This window comes from Bos grunniens, chromosome X, assembly GCF_055505025.1.
Source record: "Bos grunniens cultivar Pamir isolate PY7600 chromosome X, Bosgru_T2T1.0, whole genome shotgun sequence".
NCBI classification, from domain to species: Eukaryota; Metazoa; Chordata; class Mammalia; order Artiodactyla; family Bovidae; genus Bos; species Bos grunniens.
In genome coordinates, this window is record NC_141194.1 from 4609090 (window position 1) to 4633153 (window position 24064).

At 46.2% G+C, this 24064-nt stretch overlaps 1 protein-coding gene across 5 annotated transcripts in view; it reads left to right on the forward strand.

The window, feature by feature from the left end:
- Positions 1–24064, forward strand: part of STS (steroid sulfatase) — a 164155-nt gene that overhangs the window by 81163 nt on the left and 58928 nt on the right. For all 5 annotated transcript variants that reach the window (XM_086387688.1, XM_086387691.1, XM_086387693.1 and 2 more), the window contains 2 exons: positions 3954–4377; positions 13667–13803. In XM_086387688.1, coding sequence (XP_086243814.1) covers positions 3954–4377; positions 13667–13803 — 561 coding nt within the window. The remainder of the gene's footprint in view (positions 1–3953; positions 4378–13666; positions 13804–24064) is intronic.

The window sequence follows — 24064 nt, forward strand, 5'->3', positions numbered from 1 at the left end:
GTTGGATCTCCTTGCAGTCCAAGGGACTCTCAAGAGTCTCCTCCAACACCACAGTTCAAAAGCATCAATTCTTCGGCACTCAGCTTTCTTCATAGTCCAACTCTCACATCCATACATGACCGCTGGAAAAACCATAGCCTTGACTAGACAGACCTTTGTTGGCAGAGTAATGTCTTTGCTTTTCAATATGCTGTCTAGGCTGGTCATAACTTTCCTTCCAAGGAGTAAGCGTCTTTTAATTTCATGACTGCAGTCACCATCTGCAGTGATTTTGGAGCCCAGAAAAATAAAGTCTGACACTGTTTCCACTGTTTCCCCATCTATTTCCCATGAAGTGATGGGACCAGATGCCATGATCTTCGTTTTCTGAATGTGGAGCTTTAAGCCAACTTTTTCATTCTCTTCTTTCATTTTCATCAAGAGACTTCTTAGTTCCTCTTCACTTTCTGCCATAAGGGTGGTGTCATCTGCATATCTGAGGTTATTGGTATTTCTCCCGGCAATCTTGATTCCAGCTTGTGTTTCTTCCAGTCCAGTGTTTCTCATGATGTGCTCTGCATATAAGTTAAACAAGCAGGGTGACAATATACAGCCTTGACGGACTCCTTTTCCTATTTGGAACCAGTCTGTTGGTCCACGTCCAGTTCTAACTGTTGCTTCCTGACCTGCATACAGATTTCTCAAGAGGCAGGTCAGGTGGTCTGGTATTCCCATCTCCTTCAGAATTTTCCACAGTTTATTGTGATCCACACAGTCAAAGGCTTTGGCATAGTCAACAAAGCAGAAATAGATGTTTTTCTGGAACTCTCTTCCCTTTTCCATGATCCAGCAGATGTTGGCAGTTTGATCTCTGGTTCTTCTGCCTTTTCTAAAACCAGCTTGAACATCTGGAAGTTCACGGGTCATGTACTGCTGAAGCCTGGCTTGGAGAATTTTGAGCATTACTTTACTAGTGTGTGAGATGAGTGCAATTGTGTGGTAGTTTGAGCATTCTTTGGCATTGTCTTTCTTTGGGATTGGAATGAAAACTGACCTTTTCCAGTCCTGTGGCCACTGCTGAGTTGTCCAAATTTGCTGGCATATTGAGTGCAGCGCTTTCACAGCATCATCTTTCAGGATTTGAAATAGCTCAACTGGAAATCCATCACCTCCACTAGCTTTGTTCGTAGTGATGCTTCCTAAGGCCCACTTGACTTCACATTCCAGGATGTCTGGCTTTAGGTGACTGATGACACCATCATGATTATCTTGGTCGTGAAGATCTTTTTTGTACAGTTCTTCTGTGTATTTTTGCCATCTCTTCTTAATATCTTCTGCTTCTGTTAGGTCCATACCATTTCTGTCCTTTATCGAGCCCATCTTTGCATGAAATGTTCCCTTGGTATCTCTAATTTTCTTGAAGAGATCTCTAGTCTTTCCCATTCTGTTGTTTTCCTCTTATTTCTTTGCATTGATCGTTGAGGAAGGCTTTCTTATCTCTCCTTGCTATTCTTTGGAACTCTGCATTCAGATGTTTATATCTTTCCTTTTCTCCTTTGCTTTTCGCTTCTCTTCTTTTCACAGCTATTTGGAAGGCCTCCCCAGACAGCCATTTTGCTTTTTTGCATTTCTTTTCCATGGGGACGGTCTTGATCCCTGTCTCCTGTACAATGTCATGAACCTCCATCCATGGTTCATCAGGCACTCTGTCTTAGATCTAGTCCCGTAAATCTATTTCTTACTTCCACTGTATAATCATAAGGGATTTGATTTAGGTCATACCTGAATGGTCTAGTGGTTTTCCCTACTTTCTTCAATTTAAGTCTGAATTTGGCAATAAGGAGTTCATGATCTGAACCATGGTCAGCTCCTGGTCTTATTTTTGCTGACTATATAGAGCTTCTCCATCTTTGGCTGCAAAGAATATAATCAATCTGATTTCGGTGTTGACCATCTGGTGATGTCCATGTGTAGAGTCTTCTCTTGTGTTATTGGAAGGGAGTGTTTCTTATGACCAGTGTGTTCTCTTGGCAAAACTCTATTAGCCTTTACGCTGCTTCATTTTGTATTCCAAGGCCAAATTTGCCTGTTACTCCAGGTGTTTCTTGACTTCCTACTTTTGCATTCCAGTCCCCTATAACGAAAAGAACATCTTTTTTGGGTGTTAGTTCTAAAAGGTCTTGTAGGTCTTCATAGAACCGCTCAACTTCAGCTTCTTCAGCATTACCGGTTGGGGCATAGGCTTGGATTACCGTGATACTGAATGGTTTGCCTTGGAAATGAACAGAGATCATTCTGTAGTTTTTGAGATTGCATCCAAGTACTGCATTTCAGACTCTTTTGTTGACCATGATGGCTACTCCGTTTCTTCTAAGGGATTCCTGCCCACAGTAGTAGATGTAATGGTCATCTGAGTTAAATTCACCCATTCCAGTCCATTTCAGTTCGCTGATTCCTAGAATGTTGATGTTCAGTCTTGCCAGCTCTTGTTTGACCACTTCCAATTTGCCTTGGTTCATGGACCTGACATTCCAGGTTCCTATGCAATATTGCTCTTTACAGCATCGGACCTTGCTTCTATCACCAGTCACATCCACAGCTGGGTATTGTTTTTGCTTTGGCTCCATCCCTTCATTTTTTCTGGAGTTATTTCTCCACTAATCTCCAGTAGCATATTGGGCACCTACTGACCTGGGGAGTTCCCCTTTCAGTATCCTATCATTTTGCCTTTTCATACTGTTCATGGGGTTCTCAAGGCAAGAATACTGACGTGGTTTGCCATTCTCTTCTTCAGTGGACCACATTCTGTCAGACCTCTCCAACATGACCCTCCCATCTTAGAGGTGTTTAAAATAATTATTGACTTGTGAGTACGATTTCCTCATGCCTCGGGGGTCATTTTTATGTAAGGATTCATTTCCACTTTTAACTTTCAAGGGAGAAAATCAAGTTGGTTCTAAGACTTTCCTTTTAAGGAAATGTCTTTTAAAAAAGCACCTGTGGGATATCCCTGGTGGTCCCGTGGTTAAAATTTCTCCTTCCAAGGCAGAGGGTGTGGCTTCAAACCCTGGTTGGGGAGCCAAGATCCTATATACCTCATGGCCAAAATACTAAAACCGAAGCAGTATTGTAATCAGTAAAGACTTTGAAAGTGCTCCATGTCCAAAATGGGCTTCTCACTGAGAAGAACCCACCTGCCAGAGCAGGAGACATAAGAGATGTGGGTTTGATCCCTGGGTCAGGAAGATCCCCTGGAAGAGGGCACGGCAACCCGCTCTGGTATTCTTGCCTGGAGAATCCCATGGATAGAGGAGCCTGGTGGGCTACAGTCCCTGGGGTTGCAAAGAGCTGGACATGACTTAGGGAGCAAACAGCATGTCAAAAAAAAAGAAAAGAGAATATTAAAAAAAAAAACACCTGTCCCAGAAAAACACTGCTGTTTTCTTCTGTAGTTTTTTTCTCCTGCCTATAAAGTGTAGGATAAAATAATCAGTGGTAAAATAATCCGCCTGCCAGTGCAGGAGATTTAAGACACGCAGGTTCCGTCCCTGGGTTGGGAAGATCCCCTGGAGAAGGAAATGACATCCCGCTCCAGTATCCTTGCCTGGAGAATCCCATGGACAGAGAAGCCTGGTGGGCTACAGTCCACGGGGTCGCAAAGAGTCGGACACGGCTTAACGACTCAGCAACGTGAAGGATGCAAAGTGTTGGTCTTGGGGCTTTTTTTTTTTTTCCAGTCCTCAAATCGCCTATTGTTTCCTGGTGGCATGAGTAGTTCCTACCCTAGATCGTTTAGGGAAAAGGAGGTGAACGGGATCGAATAGATGTATCTGGATGATCGAGCAGACAGGCCCTACGGGGTGTCAGCTCACAGGCATCCAAAGCTGAGCTGGGCACCAGGGCCGGGGCGGGGCGGGGTGGGGGGCGGTTTCCACTGGCTCTAAACTCGCTGCCCCTGTGGTCTGCCCCCTTAGGCAAGTGGCACCTGGGCATCAGCTGCCACGACCCCGGCGACTTCTGTCACCACCCGACCAGCCACGGCTTCGACTACTTCCACGGGCTGCCCCTGACCAACATGCGGGACTGCAAGCTGGGCGAGGGCAGTGTGTTCACCGCGGCCTTCAGGCTGCTGGTGTTGCTGCCCATGCAGCTCATCGCCGTGGCCCTGCTGACCCTGGTCGTGCTCAAGTGGCTGGGGCTCTTCCGGGCGCCCCCCTGCGCTTTCCTTTTCCTCTTCCTTCTGGCCACCCTATTACTCGGCCTCCTGCTCGGCTTTCTGCACTACTTTCGGCCGCTCAACTGCTTCCTGATGCGGAACCGTGACATCACGCAGCAGCCCATGTCCTACGACAACCTCACGCAGAGGCTCACGGCGGACGCCGCCCACTTCTTACGTCGGTGGGTCACCTCTCCCGGCCCGACGGTGCCTGGGATGCGCGGACGGTGCCATCTCGGGGATCTGGGCAGAGGTGGGGGGAGTGGGGACCGGGGTGCTCGGCAAGCCACGTTTCCAAACTCCTGTGCTTGGGGGGATGTCTCCAAAGGATGCACGTGGAAATGAGATGGCATGCTTTGCAGAGCTGTGTGTTGGGAGCAAGAGGAAGAGACGCTGATGCTGGGCAAGACAGAAGGCAGGAGGAGAAGGGGATGACAGAAGATGAGATGGTCAGATGGCATCACCGACTCCATGGACATGAGTTTGAGTAAATTCCGGGGAGTTGGTAGTGGACAGGGAGGCCTGGCATGCTGCAGTCCATGGGGTCGCAAGGAGTCGGACGCAACTGAATTGAACTGATCTAAGCGGGGCTTGGGAATTGCAGTGCTGTGGGCTCCCTCCTCCCAGAGTTACTTTGCCAGGTGCCCCTCATCCTGTGCAAATGAGTGTGTATGTGTGCTCAGTTGTGTTCGACTCTGCAACGCCACAGACTGTAGCCCACCAGGCTCCTCTCTCCATGGGATTCTCCAGACAAGAATACTGGAGTGGATTGCCATTCCCGTCTCCAGGAGATCTTCCCGACCCAGGGGTCTAACCTGGGTCTCCTGCATTGGTGGGTGGATTCTTTACCATTGAGCCACCTGGGATGTGTTCCCAATGCTCCTGTGTGTGTGTGCTAAGTAACTTCAGGCAAGTTATTAACCACTGGACCTCCAGGGAAGGCCCTCTGCGGGTTTCTCCTCTTGTTAGGCTGCTTGAAAAAGAAAGTGGAAGTGTTAGTTGCTCAGTTGTGTCCAACTCTTTGAGGGAAGATTCCCCTGGAGGAGGGCATGGCCACCCACTCCAGTATTCCTGCCTGAAGAAGCCCATGGACAGAGGAGCCTGGCGGGCTACAGTCCACAGAGTCTCAAAGAGTTGGACACGACTGAGTAACTAACACACACGTCAGACTCTTTGGACCCTCTTGCTACGTTTTTCTAGAAGGCAGCAAAAGCTTTTGAACTTTGGAAGACGTGTGCTTTACACCATCATCCGGTAAGAGGTCACACGCAGATGTTTAGCTGAAACAAACGTTTCCCGAAAGGAATTACTTCTTCTCAGAGGGATTGCTTCTGATGCTTTCTACCTGATTCCGTTTTCATTTTCTCAAAAAATGATCTGGTCGTGACACTCACTTGACATCGTGACTCAGCAAGGAGTGCCAGTCTGCATGGCGGACAAAGCTGTTATTACCTCCTGGGAAGGAGTTAACCTCACACTATTAAGTTACACTTAATAAGTGTAACCTTACACTAAGTATAACCGTACAGTTTTAAGTAGTAGTAGTATAAGTATAACCTTACACTGTTGAGGTTAACCTCCTGGGTTAACCTTACACTGTTTTATAAATAAGAGAAAGGCCATTCTGAAGTAGAGTGGTATTCTGTGGATGTCAGACCTACACATTTCAGCCAAAATACAGCAGACTTGTGCTCGAAAAACTTACTGAAACAGCGAAACCTTCTTATGTCCGTCTCCACTCCCCAGAATCTCTCCGAAACCTGCCTGGAGGAGATGAATGATACCCTACTCCTTATAAAATGACAGGGTTCAGGAATGACACTCAACTTCCAGGGCAAGTCAGTCTGTTGCAGCTGGTGGTATTTTGACCCAGATGATTGAAACTCTATGATATGTGAATATTCATACGATTAGAAGGAATTCTAATGGATTCCTCAGCGTTTGATCTTGAGAGGGGAATCAAAAAACATTTGATTAGCCTGAGGGTATTCAACCTCAGACAGTTTATCTTTTTAAACTTTTAAATTTTTATTTATTTTTAAATTGAAGTAGCATTGATTCACAATGTTGTGTTAGTTTCAGGGGTACGGCAGAGTGATTCAGTTTTGTCTGTAACATATAGATAGATAATACTTTCCAGATTCTTTTCCCTTATCAGTCAGTCAGTCACTGCAGTCGCTCAGTCGTATCCGACTCTGCAACCCCATGAATCCCAGCACGCCAGGCCTCCCTGTCCATCACCAACTCCCGCAGTTCACTCAGACTCACGTGCATCGAGTCAGTGATGCCATCCAGCCATCTCATCCTCTGTCTAGGTTTATTATGATTGGATATAATTCCCTGTGCTGTGGGCAGTGGGTCCTTGTTGATTATCTATTTCATATATAGTAGTGTGTGTATCTGTTAATCCCAAACTCCTAATTCTTTCCCCCTCCACTTTCCCCTTTGGTAACCAACCATACATTTGTTTTCTATGTCCGTCAGGCTATTTCGGTTCTGCAAATAAGTTCGCTTGCACTGGTTTTTTTTTAGATTTCACAAGTGATATCATATGGTATTTGTCTTTCTCTGTCTAACTTAACTTCACTAAGTATGATCATCTCTAGCTCCATCCATTTTTCTACTAAAAGAAATGGCATTATTTCAGTCTTTCATATTCTTTACCAATTCCTCTGTTGGTGAACATTTACCTCATTTCCATATCTTTGCTTTTTTGAATAGCACTGCTATAAATATTAAGGTGTATATATCTTTTCTAATGATGGGTTTGTCCAGAAAACCATGCCCAGGAGTGGGATTTCTGGATCATGTGATAGTTTTATTTTAAATTTTTTTAAGGCATTTCCATCTTGTTCTCCATAGTGGCTGCACAAATTCACATTCCCACCAACAGTGTAGGAGGGTTGCCTTTCTCCACACCCTCTCCTGCATTTATTATTTGTAGACTTTTTGTTTGTCTAATTTTTTTGCCATGCTGCATGGCATGTGGGATGTAACTTTCCCGACCGGGGATTGAACCCACACCTCCTGCATTGGAAGCACAGAGTCTTAACCACTAGACCACCAGGGAAGTCCCTATTTGTAGACTTTCTGATGCTGGCTGTTCTGACTGGCGTCAGCTAGTACCTCATTGCAGATTGAATTTGCATTTCTCTAATACTTGTCTGTCCAACCAGTTTATCTTGATTTTACTGAGGTTTCTGCAATTTTCTTTCAGAATTAGATGTTTAGGATATTCTAGCCTGGAGAATCCCAGGGACTGGGGAGCCTGGTGGGCTGCTGTCTATGGGGTCACACAGAGTCGGACACGACTGAAGCGACTTAGCAGCAGCAGCAGCAATACCATAGCTGGTGGTCGTGGTTGCTGAGTTATTTTTAATGGGTTTGTCTTCAAAGGGATGATTCCAATGCATCAGGTTGGCCAAAAAGCTCATTTGGAGTTTTCTGTGACATCTTAGGCTTCCCTGATAGCTCAGTTGGTAAAGAATCCACCTGCAATGCAGGAGAGCCCGGTTCGATTCCTGGGTCAGGAAGATCCCCTGGAGAAGGGATAGGCTACCCACTCCAGTATTCTTGGGCTTCCTTCATGGCTCAGCTGGTTAAAGAATCTGCCTGCAACGCGGGAGACCTGGGTTCAATCCCTGGGTTGGGAAGATCCCCTGGAGGAGGGAAAGGCTACCCACTCCAGTATTCTGGCTGGGAGAATCCCATGGACTGTAAAGTGACGTCTTAAGGAAAAAACCCAAATGAACCTTTTGGGCAACCCAGTAAATGCCTGTTGCCCGTGTTGGAGCGGTACTTAATGGTCAATATTAGTGAAAATGCTCCACCTATTTGCCACAGCGCCCTTCGTAAGGAGCTTCTCACATGTGTTATCTGAAGACTGGAAGGTTTAAAAAGCATCTAGATTAGCTGCTTTCTCCTGTGTTTTTTTAATTAATTTTTTCTCTCTGAGCTGTACTCATTAAAAACTTTTAAAGTTAATTTCGAAATATAGTTGATGTACAACCTTACACTAAATTTCAGGTACACAACATGGTGATTTGCCATTTAAATACATTACGAAACAATGCCCATAATAAGTCTAGTAAAGATATTTGCCAATAAAAGTTATTATTGCATTAAAAAAGAAGCACCTAGGTAAAACCATTTTTTGGGTAACATAGTTATCTCTGTTAGAGAAGATATCTGAGTTGCTGAATTGCTGTACTTAAGGATCTTGACAGAATCGCCTTAATATGGCACCAAAGAACCATAATGACTGGTGACACCGCCACATTTATAAAAAGTTTTTTCAAGGGTCTGAAGGCACATAAATGTGTTATCTCTTTGACCAGAATATCCTGACAAATGTAGGCAGCTCTTAACACCGTTATGGGGCTTCTTTGTTGGCTCAGTGGTAAAGAATCTGCCTGCCTATGTAGGAGACATGGGTTCAATCCCTGGGTGGGGAAGATCCCCTGGAGAAGGAAATGGGAACCCACTCCAGTATTCTTGCCTGGAGAATCCTATGGGCAGAGGAGTGTGGTGGGCTGCAGTACCTGAGGTTGCAAAGGATAGGATATGACTTTGCGACTGAACAACACCACCTTCATGGGATGTAGATTCAGGGCAGAAGTACTGAGGAGTACTGGAGTGGGTTAGCCGTTTCCTTCTCCGGGGGCTCTTCCTGACCCAGGGATCAAACTCAGTCAAACCTCCTAACTCTTTTGTCTCCTGCATTGGCAAGTGGATTCTCTACCACTGAGCCACCAGGGAAGCCCAAAACACACTATAATTAACTAGCAATCCTCGCTGCTCTGATAGGCAGGAATGACTTGTAGATTTCTTAGAGCTCCTTAACTCTCCTTTTGTGCCCTGAAGAAGGGTCCTTCAGTCTTCTCCCTGGTCATGACTCTGTCCCACACTTTATAAAACAGATCCAGGTTGGGTGCCCACCTAGGGGCATGTTCAGGTTTTAACAGATACGGGTTAGTTACACATCACTTACTATGCATATACACATATTCTTGGGCACATTTCATACCCATTACCTCTTTTTTTCTTTTGGCTGAACCAGGTCTTAGTTGAGGCATGTAGCATCTTCGATCTGTATTGGGGCATTTGGATCTTTAGTGGAGTCATGCAAAGTCTTAGTTGCAGCATGTAGGATATAGTTCTCTGCCAGGGATCAAACCCAGGCCCGCCGCATTGGAAATGCAGTGTTAGTCACTGGACCACCAGGGGAGTTGCCCCACCCTCACCTCTTACATGGTACATAAGGACCCTGGGAGATGAGGGTTGAGGTATCTTCTTGTGGAGGAATCTGGGGCTCAGAAGTTGAGAGCGATCTCCAAAGCCCCACAAGCACACGGTACATAGTGGATGAAAGCCCACCTCTAACTCTCTGAGGGCCCTCCCGAGTAGACTGTAACAAGCTTGATGCCTTCTCTGCTTCTGCACTTGACTGCAGACTTTCCAACCAGGTCTGAGTGTGGATTATCTGGAAGAAGGTTAGGGAGTTCAACACCCCCTGCTCCAAATGTATGAGGGCAGGTTCCAGTCCTCCAAAGGGGAACACGCCTGGGAATTCTTAGATAAGCTCATGTCTATAGTCCAGTCCTTAGGGCTTCCCAGAGGGCACTAGGGGTAAAGAACCTGCCCACCAGTGCAGGAGACGGAAGAGTTTGCAGGTTTGATCCCTGGGTTGGGAAGATCCCCTGGAGGAGGGCATGGCAACCCACTCCAGTATTCTTGCCTGGAGAATCCCATGGACAGAGGAGCCCGGTGGGCTACAGTCCATGGGGTTGCAAAGAGTCGGACTGAAGCAACCTAGCACAGCATAGCACAGATATCTATATATGCTGCTGCTGCTGCTAAGTCGCTTCAGTCGTGTCCAACTCTGTGCGACCCCATAGACGGCAGCCCACCAGGCTCCCCCGTCCCTGGGATTCTCCAGGCAAGAACACTGGAGTGGGTTGCCATTTCCTTCTCCAATGCATGCAAGTCAAAAAATTAAGTGAAGTCGCTCAGTCGTGTCCCACTCCTAGCAACCCCGTGGACTGCAGCCCACCAGGCCCCTCCGTCCATAGGATTTTCCAGGCAAGAGTACTGGAGTGGGTTGCCATTGCCTTCTCCAATATCTATATAAGGAAACACATAAATCATCTGTCAGAGAAACAAAAATCTCAGACATATAAATATCTCAGATATATGAAGGCGATGGCACCCCACTCCAGTACTCTTGCCTGGAAAGTCCCATGGATGGAGGAGCCTGGTAGGCTGCAGTCCATGGCGTTGCGAAGAGTCGGACACGACTGAGCGACTTCACTCTCATTTTTCACTTTCATGCATTGGAGAAGGAAATGGCAACGCACTCCAGTGTTCCTGGAGAATCCCAGGGATGGGGCGGCCTGTGGGCTGCCATCTGTGGGGTCGCACAGAGTCGGACACAATTGAAGCGACTTAGCAGCAGCAGCAGAAATATCTATATATCATCTCTTTATATATATGTTTTATGAAACACAAGACATATCCAAAAATGAGCTTCAGTGAAAACGGTTAGTATATATTTTACTTCTTGCTATATACTTTAAAGATGTGTGTGTGTATATATATATATATATATATAATCATAAGTAAGATACATACTAACCATTTTCATTGATTATATATATATCTTTAAAGTATATAATGAGAAGTAAAATGCGTACTAACCATTTTCACTGAAGCTCATTTCCAGATATGTCTTGTGTTTCATAAAAGTGTCCTTTTAGCTCAGTTGTGTCCGATTCTGTGACCCCCTGGACTGCAGCCCACCATGCTCCTCTGTCCGTGGGATTCTCCAGGCAAGAATACTGGAGTGGGTTACCATGCCCTCCTCCAGGGCATCTTCCTGACCCAGGGATCAAACCCAGGTCTCCTGCATTGCAGGCAGATTGTTTACCACTGTGCCACTGGGAAGCCCCATTAGTGATATCTTTCAGTCAGTGTAAAAATCTATATAGATAATTTTTTTGTTTTAAAAACTCAACACTTTTCCAGTGATCCAGTGGTTAAGACTTTGCCTTCCAAGCCAAGAGGTGTGGGGTTTGATCCCTGGTCAGGGAGGTCAGATCCCACATGCCTCGTGACCAAAAAAAAAAGAAACATAACATAAAACAGAAGCAATTTTGTAGCAAAGTCAATAAAGACTTTAAAAGTTATCCACATCAAAAAAAAATATGTTAAAAAATTAAAAGTGTATTCTGAAGTGTGTTCGAATGAAGAGCCTGGGGCAATGTGCCATAGAAGTCATGCTTTTAAGAGCTCGGGTTATGTCTCCACCGTCGTCCACTTCGGTGTCTGAACAGTGTGGCTGGAGGGATAGTGGCTTAGACTCTGACACAGTTGTGGAAAGCAGTCACACACACTGACGCACGGCAGGAACTTTGCACGCTCTCTCCAGGAGAGGGTTCTGACCGCCGCTCACGCTCCTCGTCTGTATCATCCTCTGATACATTCGGTGGCAGCACTTTAAGCAGCTCAGACCAGCCAACTCTGAATGGTCTCCTCTGAACTCTGGGTGGCTGGATGGCAGGGCTTGGTCCATCCTGGCTTTATATTCTGAGTGCCTGGTGCCATGTGGGCAGAGTAGTTGCAAGAGGCTTCGGCAGATGAAATGAACACCCGGACGTGTCCATCTGCGAGTGCAGAGTGTTGGTCACCTGCACTTTGGCTGGCTGGATGTTGTTACCGCTGTCTGGTTTATGGTCGTGGTTCAGTCGCTCGGTTGTGTCTGACTCTTTGCAACCCCATGGGCTGCAGCACGCCAGGCTTCCCTGTCCTTCACCATCTCTTGGTTTATACCTTAGTCCGATTGCCAGCTTCCAAGGGCCTTCGGAAGCCATCCATAGACATCTATATTTGCATTCCAATTATTCCCGATGCTGATGCAAATGGGAACGCTCAGGGAAAGCTCAGATTCTCAGAAGAAGAGGCTCTGCCTGATGGCTCAGACGGTAAAGAAACTGCCTGCAATGAGGGAGACCCAAGTTCAATCCCCAGGTCAGGAATATCCCCTGGAGAAGGGAATGGCAACCCACTCCAGTATTCTTGCCTGGAGCATCCCATGGACAGAGGAGCCTGATGGGTTACAGTCCTTGTGGTTGAAAGAGTCTGACATGACTTAGTGACTATCTCAACAAATTTCAACTGGATGACTTAGTGGGTAAGGAATCTGCCTGCAGTGCAGGAGACATGAGTTTGATCCCTGGGTTGGGAAGATCCCCTGGAGGAGGAAATGGCAACCTGCTCCATCATTCTTGCCTGGAGAATCCCATGGACAGAGGAGCCTGGTGGGCTATAGTCCATGAGGTTGCAAAGAGTCGGACATGATTGACTCTTTCTTTCTCAGAAGAGGAATGTACTGTGCAAGACCTTCTTGACAGGCAGGAGAAGAATTACACTGTAGCTGTCTTCCTGCCTGGATTTCACTCCCAGGGGAGGACAGGATGTAAATCTTTGTGATTCTGAGATTGGCATGATCATGGGTTGCTGGCAAGGTGCAGAGAGCCGCCTTCTGTATTTGTAACAAATAGAGAGAAGGCGTGTAGCAGCCGAAAAGTTCTCTCTCTTCACACAGCCTGCAAGGCTGGACAGCAGTAAATTTTCAAAAGAGTTGTTTACTGAAGTGCTTTAGCTAATAAAAAAAAAAAAAATGGAGTGAAGCTGTTATGGGGAGATCTCCCTCCTGCCGGCTCGCTCAAGTGCTCCTTTAGTTTTCAAGGTCGTAGAGAGGAAGAGAGATGGGACTGTGAGGGTCTTTTCCTGCCATCTCTCTGGAAGGACAGCTGAGCCTAGGTTCCTAAGAGAAAGTGCAGGTTGGTCAGTCGTGTCCGACTCTTTGTAGCCCCATGGAGTCTACAGTCCATGGAGTTCTCCAGGCCAGAATACTGGAGTGGGTGATTTAGTCGCTCAGTGGTGTCCGACTCTTGCAACCCAATGGATTGTAGCCCGGCAGGCTTCACTGTCCATGGGATTCTCCAGGCAAGAATACTGGAGCGGGTTGCTGTTTCCCTTGTCCAGGGGATCTTCTTTCCTCCAAAAGAGCAAGCTGTCCGTCACACCCAAGGATGTGAGCAGGGCAGAATGACCAATCTGTCCAGCCTACATTCCCAGGGCTCCGCTGATGACATCTCTATTCCCAGGGCGGAAATCGTCACGGTTTGATTTTATTTTTGCAAGCTAGATATTTCTCTTTTTCTTCTTTTTTTAACCAAGGGGGGAAATCCTCACAGTTTGATTTTATTTCTGCAAGTTGCATATTCCCTTTCTTTTTTTTTTTTAACCAATTGGGGAAATCCTCACAGTTTGATATTTTTGCAAGATGGATATTTCTCTTCTTTTTTTTTTTTAACCAAGGGAATACGTGTTTTCACTCTCAGAATTAAACAGCAACAACAAAGGCATCCAACATGCTTATTTTGCCCTTGGCTTTTTCTTTTTTTTTAGGAATGCCGAGACCCCTTTCCTGCTTGTCCTGTCTTTCCTGCACATGCACACGGCTCTCTTCTCTTCGAAGGACTTTGCCGGCAAAAGTCAACACGGCTCCTACGGGGATGCCGCTGAGGAGATGGATTGGAGCGTCGGTACGTATCCCTGTATCTTCGGTCTGTGGGCTTCCCAGGTGGCTCTGTGGTTAAGAATCTGCCTGCCAATGCAAGAGGCGCAGGTTTGATCGCTGGGTGGGGAAGATCCCCTGGAGAAGGGAACGGCAACCCGCTCCAGAGTTCTTGCCTAGAGAATCGCACGGACAGAGAAGCCTGGCGGGCTACAGTCCATGGAGTCACAAAGAGTCAGGCATGACTTAGTGACTAAGCAACAACAGTGTTCAGTCTGAACTTCAGAAGTGGCTGTGACTTTTCCTGCCTCCTAGCTTATTTCTTCTGAGTTTCTGTCTGTGTGTCTGACACCATCAGAGGCAGCACGTGCTTGGTTTTGTGTGTGTGTGTTTGTTTTTGTTTGTGTTCCAAGGAAAAGTCACCAGACAAACGCTGAGCGTGGTGGGTAAAAGTGAAAGTGTTAGTCGCTCAGTCGTGTCTGACTCTTTGTGACCCCGTGGACTGTAGCCCGCCAGGCTCCTCTGCCCATGGGATTCCCCAGGCAAGAATACTGGAGTGGGTTGCCATTTCCTCCTACAGGCGATCTTCCCAACTCAGGGATCAAACGACAGGTAAGGAGCAGGTGCAGTTGAGGTTACTGATGGGAGTCTGGGTCTGTAGGCTGCTGATCAAAGAGATGAATGAAGGAAAAAGAGTCAAGCCTTTATTCTTTCCTCCCATTATGCTCTCTTTATGTATTTATTTTAATTTTTGGCTGCTCTGGGTTCTCACTGCTGTGCGTGGGCTTTCTCTAGTTGGGGCGAATGAGGGCTACTCCCTAACTGAGGGTCTCGGGCTTCTCATTGGGGTGCCTTCAGTAACCTTGGGGTCAGCAGCTGCTGCATGCCCGCTTCGTTGCCCCGTGGCAGGCGGCATCTTAATTCCCGGCCAGGGATTGAACCCGAGTCCCCTGCACAGGAAGGTGGATTCTTAATCCCTGGACCGCCAGGGGATTCCCACCACTGACTCTTTTGGCAGCTGAATCTGAGCAGCCCCTTGTCTCTAGCGCAGTTGGGTACAGGGCAGGTTTGGGAGACCGAAGACTCGAGCGGCGGGTACAGCTGGGGACAGTCTCGCTGCAGTAACCTTGAGGTCTTCTTCCTCTGTGCATCCTGTTAACGCCCACTGTCTCCTTCTCCTCCAGCTTCTGTGCTTCTTGCTGCGTCTGCGAGGATGGCGGGGGTTCCCTTGCTCTCTGCGTCCCTCCTCCCTAAGCGGGTTACCCTATTTCCTGAGAGACATGGCATGTTTTTTGGAGGAACCCAAAGACTTCTTAGTGAATTTTTTTCCTTTCTAGAAGATATTTTTTTAATGTGTATTTCACTTGGCGGCGGCGGGTCTCACTTGTGACAATTGCGATCTCAGTTCTACCATCTGGGATTTTTTTCTGTGTGTCATCTGGGATTTTTTGTTGTTGTTGGAATGTGTGGATTTTCTAGTTGTGGATGTGGGGACTCAATAGTTGCGGTGGGCGGCCTCAGATGCTCCTCGGCGTGTGGGATCTTAATTCCCCAAGCGGGGACTGAGACCTGCGTGTCCCCTGCATCGGAAGGCACATTCTCTACCACTGCACCACCAGGGAAGTCCCTGAGGTGTTACTTTGTAAGCTGTGCATTGCACATCGACGTGAAATCATGGTGACTGCGCTTTCTCTTGGGACTTTCCTGATGGCTCCGCGGGTGAAGCATCTGCCTGCAGTGCAGGGAGACATGGGAGACATATGTTTGATCCCCCTGGAGTGGGAAGATCTCCTGGAGGGGGAAATGGTAACCCACCCAGGATTCTTGCCTGGGAAATCCCACGGGCAGAGGAGCCTGGCGGGCTGCAGTCCAAAGGGTTGCAGAGTTGGAGACGACCAGGGACACAAGTGAGTGTGTACACCTGCGCTTTCTCTTACACGGCTTCTCAGCCTCAGGGTTTTTTTCTGCAGAGAAAAAATCTGAACTTCCCATTCACCTCCTGTGTGCTCCAGCGATGTCTCTGGTGCTAAGGTCGTTGGCTCCTTCCGCACAAAATTGGACAAAACTGAGTCAACGGCACCGTCAACAGGTTGCTCAAGATTTTTGTCATGTTTCCTTTTTTTTTTTTTCCCCTTTTGCCCCTTCTCTCGTACTTCCTTTCCTTGCGGTTCCCCGAATTCAGCATTTTTCTCAGCAAGGTGTTTAGGAGATCCTTGAACGTGGCCGTAGAGTTTTCTTTGTCGGTTTGTGTTAAGAGCACATTGAACGTGACGAGGGTCACCGACGGTGGCAATGATAAGAACAACTTTTGTTTCATTTCGTTTAAACCTTGGGAGGAGCATCGTCTTTTGGACAAGGTGACTGCGGCCCTGTTCTAGCTGCTAGCTGTTTCCCTATCTGCGTGAACTCGACAGATGTCTTAAATCTCTGTGACTGATGAGTTCAGGTGAAGCAACCTCTGAGTTTCCTTCTAACCTTCTCTGTAATGCCACACAAGTCAGTCAACTGATGAATACGTACTATAGTAAAAACAAAGGCGGCCAGAACATTCCGCCTAATGAGATGGCTAAGAGGGATTCATTATACTCAGGGCTTTGGCATACAGCTCGTACAAGCCCGCCGTCTTTCATTTCTGCTTCTTAAAATGTTGCGTGTAAATTAGCTTGCATTTTCCACACCTTAGTAGTGTAAATCAATAGAATAGTCCTCCACAGTGTGAATCAGTAGAACATTTTATCTCTTTAATGAGGGTTGTATATTAATGTAACCAGTTTTGTATCCAGCTCTCAGACGTGTCTTGGCTGGCAAGCAGGCTTTTGCCAGTATCATCACACGTATTGATTACATTTTATTTAATTAGATCAGCACAGCTTCCTACCCTCACTGATTAAAAACAAATCTAACTTCCAATGTGTTTCTGCTACTCACCCCTCCTGAGTAAAACGGAGCATTTTTTGGAATCTTTGTGATCTCAGTAGACCCCGGCATCATATTAATAGGTGGTTGTGTTTTTCCTTTTTTTTTGCCCAAAATAAAATTCTCCCCTTAAGCCATTACATTCATGGCTTAGGATGTTTCTGTTGTTTTACAAACTCAATACCTCTGAGCATTTTGAAGAAGATGGCTTCTTTCCAGGAAGACCCTTTCTGTGTCACCGAGAAGGGGACTCTGGGTAAAAGTGTAATAAAATGACACGGAGGTATCAGCTCAAAAGAAATACCTCAAGCACCATGGGAGACTGAGCTAGAATCCGTCAGGCAGACAGGCCGTAGCTCTGTCTTTTAGACTCTAAAATGCTCTAAAGTTTAGGGCGTCTTCTTTCTAAATGTTTGGAGACAGCATAACTGTACAGCACAGCTTTCCCCACTGCGGGTTTCTCCATACCCGTAAAAGCATATTCATGAAAGATCCATTCTTATTTAACTGTCCGCCGTGGCCAATCTCACCCCGAGTTGTGGAGCTTGGACGGCTTGATTCGCAGCTGTGTGCTCACTGTTGCTTGTATTCTTGTTATGACCGAGAAAGGACGGACCGCAGAGATATGGTGTAAGCTCTACGCAACGGGTTGGTGTTGCTGTATAGTTGCTAACTCTTTGTCGGACTCTTTGCGACCCCATGGACTGTAGCCCCGCCAGGCTCCTCTGCCCATGGGTTTCTCCAGGCAAGAATCCTGGAGTGGACTGCCATGCCCTCCTCCAGCGGATCTTCCTGACCCAGAGATGGAACCCACATCTCTTATAGCAGGTGGATCCTGTACCGCTAAGCCCCCGGGGGAGCCCACATGTGAGACGGCTGGCAGTAAAAGTCCACAGGGGTGGCCGAAATCCTGAAACCCTAACACCACCATGCAGTTTGAGAGGTGGGCAGTGTTGTACTGATCACACTCACTGCCTGCAAAGGGCGTGCCCTGCACCTGGTCTTGCCTTCACACATGTCCCCTCCCTTTGTGATGTCAACGGTCAGGGTGGTGTTCCCTTTCCATCAGAATAGTGTGCAGTCCACAGCAAGTCACAGGGAAAGGGTCATCACCTTTAATACATGCCATTGTGTGCCGAATATATGATAAGACCTTGGCTTAAGAGAATGTAGGGGTTTCTAAGGGAGTTAAGGTCTGTACAGTCTTAAGCTGTGGTTTTTCCAATAGTCATGTACGGATGTGAGAGTTGGACCATAAAGAAGGCTGAGCATGGAAGAATCGATGCTTTTGAAATGTGGTGAAGACTCTTGAAGGTCCCTTGGACTTCAAGGAGATCCAACCAGTCCATCCTAAAGGAAATCAGTCCTGAATATTCATTGGAAGGACTGATGCTGAAGCTGAAACTGTAATACTTTGGCCACCTGATGTGAAGAGCTGACTCACCTGAAAAGACCCTGATGCTGGGAAAGATTGAAGGTGGGAGGAGAAGGGGATGACAGAGGATGAAATGGTTGGATGGCATCACCGACTCAATAGACATGAGTTTGGGTGGATTCCGGGAGTTGGTGATGGACAGGGAGGCCTGGTATGGTGCAGTCCATGGGGCCGCAAAGAGCTAGACATGACTGAGCCACTGAGAAACAGCAGCAAGGGAGTTAAGATTCCTCCAAGTGATTTCGAAATAATGCAGAGGAAGGAGGAATGAATGAATGTCTGGAAGGAGGCACAGATGAGTTTGGAGAGCTTTTACAAAGGGACGAGTCCCCATATGTGGCCAGTGGCCTGCCTCAGTGTTTCAGCAGGACACGCTCTTTCTGAGGAAGCCTTTGGGCCATTGTGGTCTGATTTTCAACCTCAATGAATTCCCCAGCAGCAAAGTCTTGGGGGAGGAACAAGTGGATAAAATGTTGCTGAGATGGGTGAAAGAGGGTAACTCTATTATTTTTTTTTTAATTTTTAATTTAATTTTGTATTGAAATGTAGTTGATATACAGTATCAGTTACAAGTGTACCAGGTAATCATCATTCACAGTTTGAAAGCTTATATTCCACTTATAGTTATTATAAACTATTTCATACATTCCCCATGATGTACGATATACATCTTTATAACTTACTTTGTGCATGATAGTTTACGCTGAAAGAAGGCATCTTTTTTTTGAAAGTTACGGTGTTGATTCCGAGGGCTTCCCAGGTGGCGCTACTGGTAAAGAACCCGCCTGACAATGCAGGAGACATAAGAGACACGGATTGGATCCCTGGGTTGGGAAGATACCCTGGAGAAGGGCATGGAAACCCACCCCAGTACTCTTGCATACAGAATCACATGGACAGGGGAGCCCGGCGGGCTACAGTCCATGGGGTCGCAAAGAGTTGGACACGACTGAAGTGACTTAGCATGCACGCACAGGTTGATTTCTAAAGAGGTCAGTTTTCTTTCATTTTTTAAAAAATTAAACAACCAAAAACAAAAAATCTATTATTTATCAAGTGGGGTCAGAGCATTTCACAAGCCCCATCCTCCTGTAGTAAGTGACTACAGCGGCTGCTGAATTTTTCACGAGTTCTCCTCTGCTAATCATACCTCTAAGATTAGCTTACAAAATGTATTTTAAAGATTCAGCAAACACTGTTCCGACTCTCAAGCCATCAACGACACGGTCATTAAAACTCAACTCAAGCAACAAATTGGACCTCATTTTCTCACTGGTGGTTTCCTTTATTGAAAAATTCCCTTTTGGAATTTTCGAAAGACTTTTAAGTGCTCTGGGGGGAAGACAGAGAGGTACGTGTTTACACTTGTCCTTTTGCGATGTTTGTCTTCCAGGGTATCCTTAGTAACACACCTTTTAAAAGCCTGAGTTTGTAAAAACTTGCTTTTAATTCAATAAGTTCCCTGGGATTCTAAATACCCAAAGTGGAAACTGATTTTTTTTTTTTTTTAAGAAAATGCACCAGTTGATTCCAGAGTATCCAATCTTGGATATATGCTCGGGATGGCAGCTTAGCTCTATGACAGATAGAACATGACCTCTGGTGCAATCGCCGAAATCTCTGGTTACCCAGATAATCAGGAAACAGAGGCTGCAGAAAGCATCCTCGCGGGCACTTTTGACAGGGTCTAGCATTACAGAAACCTCTGCCCTAATGAGCAGGCTTTTTATTCAAGCAGATCTAGACAGGAGAGAGATGGACCTGTTTTCCATTACAGACCACTGTTTACTCGAATTTCGAGATAACATAATGAGGTTTCAGAACTTTAAGAAAACATTTAGGAAGCGATGACAACCTGTGCCCTGTAACAAAATGAGTAATATAGACCCACCTATGTCCAATTTTCTTTCCACGGCTGTCAAATATATTGAATAAAAAGACGGGATTAAAGAAAGATCACCTGCCCCGTTTCCAAACACAGAGACTAAGCTTCAGGACGTGTGCCAAAAGAAACTTAAGAAAATGTGCCATTAGGACATTTGGGAGAGCTTATTGCAAGATTTCGAAATGCAAGGCTTCTGAAAAATAATAAATGGGATATTGTTACTGGAGGATACCTTTATTTATTTTAATTTTATTGAGGTGGAAGGAAATGGCAGTCCACTCCAGTGTACTTGCCTGGGGAATCCCATGGACAGAGGAACCTGGCAGGCTACATACAGTCTATGAAGTTGCAAGAGTAGGACACAACTTAGTCACTAAACCACCACATAGCCGATTTACAATGTTGTGTTAATTTCTGCTATAAAGCAAAGTGACTCAGTTGTACATGCACACCCAGACACACATACCCACACGCATATATGTGCCCGCTCAGATAGACAAGGACAGGGAAGCCTGGCGTGATGCAGTCCATGGGGTAGAAAAGAGTCGGAGACGACTGAGTTACTGAACAACAACCATTTCTGATCACACCTCACAGCATGTGGGATCTTAGTTCTCCAACCAGACTGTGAACCCGTACCCCTGGCATTGGAAGTGCAGAGAGTCTTGACCACTGGACCGCCAGAGGAGCCCCTGACTTTATACTCTTCAGTTAGCGTGGAAGCATTTGGGAGCAAAGTCTCTTTACATAGGACTGTGTAAGTCACTTTATTTGCTCCCAAGCAGTAGAAGAAAAGAGAGGTGAGGTCTTCAAATAGCTTACTCCCATAAACAAACCCCTTCTCCATCCAAAATGGATCTTGTCCATCAGGTACCCCAGATATGAGTGAAGCAGAAAACTCAAACGAAATAAAACTCTGTTGTTTCTGGAGTTCGTCGAGTACTTGCTGCACTTTACACAAAATTCCATTCATTAAGGTCACTAACATCAGACCCACCCGTTGACTCTAAGGAGACGTTTGCCGATTTTATCGGTTACTTCAATTTTAAAACGAATGGTCAGTGGCATTCAACTGCACGCTCTTCTGGAGTCGGCCGTGACTGACTGTGATTTGGGCAGCACATTCACGTTTCCAGTTCACGCAAAACCGTTAGAGAAGGAACACTGCTGTCATAATATTTTTTTTTCCCCACTCGGAAGTAAGACAATAGCCAGAAGAGAGCGAAAATGACAGCATTACGGCATTTTACGCCTTTTAAATTTGATCATTTGAAAGCAGAATTGCCCATCACCGACCTCGTCGACACCCCGTTGCCAGCCTGCCAAATCTCATCGGTAACAACCACCTTATTTATGCATTTATGCATCTGATTTTCAGCAAGTAAATAAGCCGTGCGCTTGGAAGAGAGAAAGCTACAAGAAATAAGCGTCTCTGACGATCTCAGAAGCTTCGAGCGCTGACTTTGAGAAAAGTCATTTTGCCTCGTCTCAACAACATGGCCTTTGGGTTTTCTTGGTGTTGCTTTGTAATTAAGGCAGGGGCCGGGTGCGGGGGGTGAGGGGGGGAGGCGGTGGGTAGAGAGGAGAGTTCCAGAAAGGGCATTGCTGTCAACTTTGGAATAGAGGGAGTGCCTCTGGGTGCCAATAGAGTAGATGCTTCTGCTCTTTGATGCCTCACCCCACACGGGAATGCTTGTGTGCAAAAACAAAACAAAACAAAACAAAACAGGAGTTTGCACTCAGGAGTGCATTCAGGAGTGAGGCTGCGTCAGGCATCGCTGATCAAGGAGGGGGTGGTCCCTTCGATTGGGTTGAAGAAAAGGGAACCTGTGAGCAGGGCCGTATACACGCAGTTGTGACCAACAGAGGTGTTGAGGGTGGTGGTGACTCCAGGGTAGAATGCACACTCACTCATGTGTGTGTGTGTGTGTGTGCCTGAGCGTGCACACACAGAACTACAAATCATGCGTTTGGGGAGGAAAGTCTCTTTAGAGGGGACTGACTCTCTGAGACATTTTCTTTGCTCCCAAGCAGTAGAAGAATGGGCCAAGCCGGGTCATCAGGGAACCTATTTCCATAAAGTCCTTCTCCGTACATTTTATTTGTCTCTTTTCTGATTTATTTTTTTATTGAAGTGTGGTTGATTTACAGTGTTGGGTTATTTCTGCTATATAGCAAATTGATGCGGTGATAGTTGCATATATATATTCTTTTTCGTGTCTTTTCCCATTATGGTTTGTCACAGGATACTGAGTACAATCCCCTATGTTGTACACTAGGGCCTTCTTGTTTATCCATCTTATATAAAATAGTTGGCCTCTGCCAACCCCAAACTCCCAGTCCATTCCTCCCGCTGACCCTCCTCCCCCTTGGCAACCAGAAGTCTGTTCTCTGTTTCAGTGAGCCTGTTGCTGTGTCCTAGATATGTTCATTTGTGTCCTTTTTTGTAGACTTCATGTAGAAGTGATATCATACGATATTTGTCTTTGTCTGACCTCACATATAAGTGATATCATATGATATTTGTCATTCTCTGTCTGACTTAGTGTGAGAATCTCTAGGGCCATCCATGTTGCTGCAAATGGCATTGTTTCAGTCTTTTTTATTTTTTTTTTTTTTATGGCCGAGTGACATCCTGCTGTGTATATACGCAGCACCTCTTCTTTGTCCGCTCAGCTGTCGATGGACATTTGGGTAGCTTCCATGTCCCAGCTACTGGTAAAGAACCTGCCTGCCAATGCGAGAGACACGGGAGACGTGGGTTTGATTCCTGGGTCGGGAAGATCCCCTGGAGGAGGGTGTGACAACCCGCTCCAGTATTCTTGCCTGGAGAATCCTATGGACAGAGGAGCCCTGGGCGGGGCTACAGTCCATAGGGTCGCACAGAGTGGACATGACTGAAGTGACTTAGCACACATGTCCTAGCTATTGTAAACACTGCTTCTTGCCTAGAAAATTCCAGGGACAGAGGAGCCTGGCGGGCTACAGTCCATGGGGTCGCAAAGAGTTGGACACGACGGAGCCACTGAACAAGCAAACAGAAATGACCACTGGGGAGTATGTATCTTTTCAGATTGTGGTTTTCTCTGGATATATCCCCCCAGGAGTGGGATTGCTGGGTCAAGCAGTAGCTGTACTTTAAGTTCTTTAAGGAACAACCATATTGTTCTCCATAGTGACTGTACCAATTTACACTCCCACCAGCAGGGCAGCAGCATTCTCTACTCCACACTGTCTCCAGCATTTATTATTTGTGGACTTCTTGATGGTGGCCATTCCGACCAGGGTGAGGTGATACGTCGTTAAGAGTTTTGATCTGTGCTTCTCTAATAATTGGTGATGTTGAGCATCTTTTCATGTGCCTCTTGGCCATCTGTATCAATGGCATTCATTTTCAGTGCTTTGCTCTTGCAAATGAATCTTTGTCTGCCAAAGTGCAATTTTTCTCTGTTAATCTATTCTTGATTTTATATGTCTGTGAGGTATGCACGTCTGGAAAGCTTCATATAAATTAGGATATTAGAAAATCAAAAGATAGGGTAGCAAAATGTATCTGCTTACATTTATGTATATACATATATATGTATGTGTGTGTGTATGTATATATATCACATATTAGTTCAGTTCAGTCGCTTAGTCATGTCCAACTCTTTGCAACCCCACACCAGGCCTCCCTGTCCATCACCAACTCCCGGAATCCACCCAAACTCATGTCCATCGAGTTGGTGATGTCATCCAACCATCTCACCCTCTGTTGTCCCCTTCTCCTCCTGCCGTCAATCTTTCCCAGCATCAGGGTCTTTTCAAGTGAGTCAGCTCTTCCCATCAGGTGGCCAAAGTATTGGAGTTTCGGCTTCAGCATCAGTCCTTCCAATGAATATTCAGGACTGATCTCGTTTAGAATGGACTGGTTGGATCTTCTTGCAGTCCGAGGGACTCTCAAGAGTCTTCTCCAGCACCACAGTTCAAAAGCATCCAATGAAGCGACTTAGCATGCATGCAAGCAAGCACATATACATATTACATAATATATATATATATCTAAAACATAAG